The sequence below is a fragment of the Mauremys reevesii genome, linkage group 7 (assembly GCF_016161935.1).
Source record: "Mauremys reevesii isolate NIE-2019 linkage group 7, ASM1616193v1, whole genome shotgun sequence".
In the NCBI taxonomy this organism is placed as follows: domain Eukaryota; kingdom Metazoa; phylum Chordata; order Testudines; family Geoemydidae; genus Mauremys; species Mauremys reevesii.
The window spans coordinates 52,623,258-52,629,257 of record NC_052629.1 but is presented as its reverse complement, the minus strand read 5'-3'; the positions used below and the strand labels follow the sequence as shown (position 1 = coordinate 52,629,257).

General features: G+C 41.9%; 1 protein-coding gene across 9 annotated transcripts in view; it reads right to left on the bottom strand.

The window, feature by feature from the left end:
• Positions 1–1,869: 1,869 nt before the first annotated feature.
• Positions 1,870–6,000, bottom strand: part of SHLD2 (shieldin complex subunit 2) — a 71,483-nt gene continuing 67,352 nt past the window's right edge. For 5 of the 9 annotated variants that reach the window (XM_039546595.1, XM_039546596.1, XM_039546593.1 and 2 more), the window contains 2 exons: positions 5,510–5,625; positions 1,870–4,046 (listed from right to left, as the gene is read on the bottom strand). In XM_039546595.1, coding sequence (XP_039402529.1) covers positions 3,874–4,046; positions 5,510–5,625 — 289 coding nt within the window. In that variant the 3' untranslated portion in view covers positions 1,870–3,873. Of the gene's footprint in view, positions 4,047–5,509; positions 5,626–5,651; positions 5,872–6,000 lie in introns of those variants that run through there. The other 4 variants (XR_005601136.1, XM_039546599.1, XR_005601137.1 and 1 more) reach the window with 4 other exon arrangements.

Below are 6,000 nucleotides of genomic sequence, written 5' to 3'. Positions count from 1 at the left end.
CACGGTGGGCTACTAAGATGTGGGGAACCCATCTTCTCTCTTCTACCATCATCTCCAGCCTTGAGGCCCTAAGCTATGAAGCAAATGTCCTTGTCAGCCTCAAAAGGTTCATTTCACTCTTCCCTCCACATTACTTCCTGTGCTTGCTTGCCTCTTGGGCCTCCAACTCAGCCTTTCCACAGCTTTCTCCAACTCCTTCTCAGCAGAAGTCCCACCATAGTTCTTGACCACACCCCAGTCACTGGAGATACCTGCCCGCAGCTCTGACTCTCCCCAGATATCTCCTCATCCTGAGAAAAGTGTCTTGCCTGTTCCATTTCCTTTTCCATCAGGCCTTGCTCTCAGGCCTACAACTCCAATGGTCCTTGGACTTCAAATCCCAGAAACTCCTTGATTTGTGAATTACTAAAAAAAAATTGTGTCACAGAGCAAAAGGACAAATGGCAATGCACTGAAGTATGGGCAAGGAAGCACTTAATAAGACAAAAAAGGGCATGACCATGGACTTGAAAACCTCTAAGGTTTACAGAGGCTAGAGACTAAGGGTATGTCTATACTACCTGCCGGATCGGTGGGTAGTGTTCGATGTATCGGGGATCAATTTATCGCGTCTCATCTGGACACGATAAATTGATCCGCTAATCGACGTCCGTACTCCACCTCGTCAGGAGGAGTAAGTGGAGTCGACGGGGGAGCCACGGCAGTCAACTTGCTGCCATGAGGACGACCAGTTAAGTCGAACTAAGATACTTCGACTTCAGCTACGCAAATAGCATAGCTGAAGCTGCGTATCTTAATTTGAACTCCCCCCCTGCTAGTGTAGCCCAGGCCTCAGGGTATTTCTACACTGCAATTAAAAACCTGAGCTGACCCACGCCACATGCTCTCCCCCCTCCCACACACAGTTTTCTGCCTTCCATTTGGCCCTTCTCCCTGTAGAGCTGATGCAGCAGGGAAGAGCAGTGGTGTATCTTCTTGGCCAGCTGCTGCCTGCTCACGGAGTCAATGGCTATGAGGCAACACCTTCTGATAGCAGGGAGAGCTCTCCCTTCTGCAGTGACACTGCAATTTTTGGTTGTGTCCCCCTAACCCAGACAGGCTGGGTCGCCCGCTGAGGTGAGTCAGGGGATGGTGATGATGCTCCCTCCAAGCCCCACCGCCCAGGGTTGAAGCCTGAGCCCAAGCTCCACTGCCCGGGGCTGAAGTCTAGTCCTTGGCAGACCCTCTGAAACCTGCTCATGACCCACCCTCAGGGGGCCGCAGACCCCTAGTTGAGAACCAGTGCCTTATATGATGCAAAATCTTTTGGGTCACAAAAAGACTTTGCCTAATCTACACCCAGTTATATTGATGTAAAGGTGATTTATACCAGTATACCTATTCACATAGGGGAAGGAGAATAAGCTACATCCAGTATAAGTCACCTTTATACTGATAAAACAGTGTCCACTAGATATTATACTGATGTAGCTATCTTGGTAAAAAATCAGGCCCCTGACAGAAATAGTTATACCGGTACAAATACTGTGTATAGACCAAGTCAAAGAGTAACGAAGTTATAATACAAACATTTACCTCTCTCTCCAGGCTATATCTGAGGTCTTTAGACAGCGACAGCATAAAATACCTCCCTCACCCCCAACTCCATCCTTAACTGTTAAGAAAACATAGGATGGTACATGTTAACTAATGATCTTCATTTAAATGCTAATTTGTTTTTTTATCAGTGGCACAAGGTGACAATTGCTTAACTGCCATGAAAAACTAACCCAGAACAAGATATGACAAGCATGTATTGCCAATACAAATCAGCAAAGAGGAAAGCATAGTTTATTATTTTAATGTATAAAAAGTACTCAAAAAGGCATCTATCTAGCACTTTTCACACCTTGGTCTTAATAAATAAAATAAAATAACAACAACAGCTGAAACAAGCAGCTAACCCCTTCAACTGCTCCTAAAAAAAAAAAATTCAGTTCACAACAGAACTTCTCCTCCCCCAACCCAACCTCAGCTCCCTTTACACTGCTCCTTCCACAGAAAAGCTAATGGTTATACCTTGTAGTATGCCCTGAAGGTCAGCAAATCCAGGTTATTACAGGCAGCTGTATAGGCAGCGATGCAGAGCACCGATGTGATGTGCTCAGCCTAGACACATGGCTTAATAAGCAGGTTGTTGCTTGTTGCTTTATGTATCCGCTTAAGTTTAGCAGAACTCTCTTGATTTTCATTTATTAAATATTACAGTTTTAGTATAACAATCTTTATTCCCTATTTTGTTACAACCATGTTACTATCCAAGAGATACACAAATGCTTTTGCTCTGCAGAACCACCCTCATGCATGTCCAGGAAGATGAAATTTCCAAATGCATATATAGTTGTGCGTGAAGGAATTTATTTGATTTGTGGTAACAGATGTTGAAGTAACAAATAAAACTATGATGGGCAGATCTGCAAGCACCAGATCAGAGGTAAGGAATGATTAGAATTTCAGCCTACTTTTGTATCATAAGATGCTTCATAGTTTATTTGCATTGTAAACTTTTCAAACTCAATATGAACACAATAACACAATGAGATAAGAACCAACTAAAATGGGCTTGATATAGAGGGGAGATGACTACAGCAAAACAAAGATGGAAAAGGTCTATACTTGGATAAGACTGGGCAGCACTTTTTGCGCTCTCAGTGGTTTACCAACATTAACTGATCCTCAAGACATTCCTGAGAGGTCATCCCATTTTAGAGCTGAAGGTACAAACAAGGTAGAGGGTTAAATGACTGGTACAAGAAACCAGAAGTAGCAAATGACAAACTCAGAATTACAACTCAGGAGTTGCTCGTTACCAATCCTGTGCTCAGACAAGGTTTCTCTTAAATACTAAACATGGGAAAATTGTTAAGGCCACTCACAGAACTATCCACACACAGACTGGCTCTATCAGCCCCTTCAGCAGTGAAACTGTGGACCAGATGGGAGTCAACTCATGATTTCTATATATTCGCTTTAGTCCCAGTCTGAATGCAAAGGTGAGCCAAAATTTAACTGAAGATGTGTTTTTAAATCTATTTAAATTGGTGCAAAACCCTGCATGGATACTGTTAATGAGATAGAAATCTGGCTTATATTGATTTGGCTTCAATCAATTTCTTGCCAACTTAAGATAAATCAATATATACCAGGATTAAATCAATTTAAGAGGGTCCACAAAGGAGTTTGCAGCAGTTTAACTCAACAGGTTTTTAATATCAGTTTTAGTTAAACCAGTGTGACTTGTGTGTGAAGATCAGTCTCTAGCTACACAATTTGTATGGTGAGCTCAGAAATTGGGATTCTTGAGTGAGGAAGTGTTCTGGTGGGTCAAAGGCAAGACTATATTGCTGGGAGAAAATGAAGAAGACTCTGCTATCCGCAGGAGAGAGGAGGGGAACCAAAGAAAAGGCATAAGAAATAACGAAAACAGAGTATCTTACAACTAAGACCATACTACAGAATAATGGCTTCCTTCTCCTCTGCCAATGTTCATAAGACTTCACTGTCTATCAACACCAGAAGACTTTTCTGAAGGGGCTAAGAAAAGAGGAAGATTAGGAGAAAACATTGGTGAAATCATTTTTTAAATAAAGATATATGCAAAATCTTTAAAATATAGATATAAAATCACTATATGACAATTCATAAAATACTACAGAAGCAATATATACAATTGGTGGATTTTCATTTTTAGCCTTTGGTACAAAGTAAAGATAAAAACCTTTTTCACTGTTTTTTTACAGCTTCCTCCTATGAGATAATTAATTTTTCTTCTCTTTTTTTGCAATCTACTTGTTCATAAGGTCTCTGTTAATCAGTCACTGTGAGGACAGGGCTTCAGAGATCAGGATGGAAATCCAGCAGAAAGAAATCCTGTTGCAAAGGATAGCTGTTTTCATCCAGCACAAAATGGCTTCTAATGTCCAACAGATAGGATGCTTCAGTGTCTGCTAGCAGCGAGTGGCACAGGTCTGCCACTATCATGCCATAGGTAGTATCTGAGGGAGGCACTGCAAAAGACAGTAAACCAGTTATGCTTCATTGTTATCATGCTAACATCTACACTTAAGTTCTTCCCCCAAGCCCCAAAAAGCTGCCATTGTAGTGTCACATCTTCAGATTAGATCTCCTCCCTGGAAGGGATAAAACACAGGAAATACGGCTCAGCATTTGAATAACAAAGCTGAATAATTGATTTAGTAATTTAAAAAGTATACCTTTTCTTAGAAGAGTGTTGAACACCTTCTGATTTGCTGAGCCTGTCATTCATAAGCTAAACTACAGTTCCTGTGACTTACCCTATAGAAGCTCCCAAGCAGGAAGTCTATTTTGAGGATATGTCAGCAACATGGGAATTCTCAGCAAGACACCAACAACATTTGCAATTATATACATTCTGAAACTATGGCAGTTATTTTTAAAAACTGAGATGAAAATCCATATACATACATTACACACACACACACACACACACCCCTAGCTAGTAACTGTATTGAGCTATGTAATGTTATAAGTAAGGCTGTGAGTTTTTCTACAGAGGTCACGGAAGTCACGGATTCCATGTGTCTAGCTCAGGGGCAGCTAAAGCAGCCCCTGCACCAGGAGCACTGTCCGCTGCTGGAGCAGTCTCGGGCCTCCATGCCCTCCGCCCCAGCAGCAGAGTTTGCGTGTGGGAGGGGACAGGGGGTTGGGGCACCGGACAGAGTGAGGTGGGCTTTGGGCAGTGCTTACCTGGGCAACTCCCCGGAAGTGGCAATATCCCCCTTGCTCAGCTGCTAGACAGAGGCGTGACCAGGCAGCTCTATGGGCTGCCTCCGCCCAGAGTGCTGGCTTTGAAACTCCCATTGGCTGGGAATCCCCCAGCACCAGCACAGGTCCTGAGCCGCATGGTGCTGCCAGCTCCGCCCAAGCAGCCAGGCTGCCCTCTCCCAGCACCATTGGGGTCCCCAGGGAGCCCCCAACAAGTTTTATTCACTGGTATTTTTAGTAAAAGTCACAGACAGGTCACGGGCTGTGAATTTTTGTTTACTGCCCATGACCTGTCCGTGACTTTTACTAAAAATATCCGTGACTAAAATGTAGCCTTAGTTATAAATCATCATTTCAAAATACCTCCTGTTACCTAAATTCTATTCTGAACTTCCTAGATGTCTCACATTTGTCTTTTGTGACAACTACTACATTTGCCTTCAGGATTCTGAACAACTGATCAATGTTTATAAACTTAACTCCAGACTAATAATATTTGGAAATTAAGTATAAATGTCTGACAAATCCACAGTGGAACATGAGACATATGCAATTCTTTTAAAGCTACATGTTACATAAAACATCAGAACCATCGTGCCAAACCAGATCAATGTCCTGACCTCTGGTGTGTGTGGGCAGTAACTATAACTTTGTTTCAGTTTAGTGTTTCTGGTTCTGTGCTGCAGTTGATTGTTTTTCTAACAAATGATGTATGGTACAGTACCTATGAATCTGTTCAGCCAGTCTGCAGGAATATTAAGGAAGATTTTCTCCATCAATTCTGACACTACTTGAATACAAATCTCACATCCTTTGTCTTCTGCAGTCATCAGGGCTGGTCTAAATCAGAAAACAGATTCCCATAAATGCTTGAATTTGAAATGGTTTTATTTTTGCAGCAGAAACAAAATTTATGGTCAAAGTAATTAAATATAATATTGCCTTTATTTACCTAATATTATTGATCTGGTAAATCTCTTTTATGCTCTCAATTTCTGCCAACCCGCAGATCGGGAATCTGTGCCTGATAGTTTAATGGATTCTCTAATGGCTGTGCATGATGATGCCACAGAATTATCAACCAAGCTGTGATTTTAGAAAATAGGGATAGATTTATGCTTTTTGTAATCTGTGCTTTAGTTTAAAAGAAAATGAAAATTGCCCCATACAACATGTTTAGGGCCACACCCTCAGATGATGAAGCCATGGAGCTCG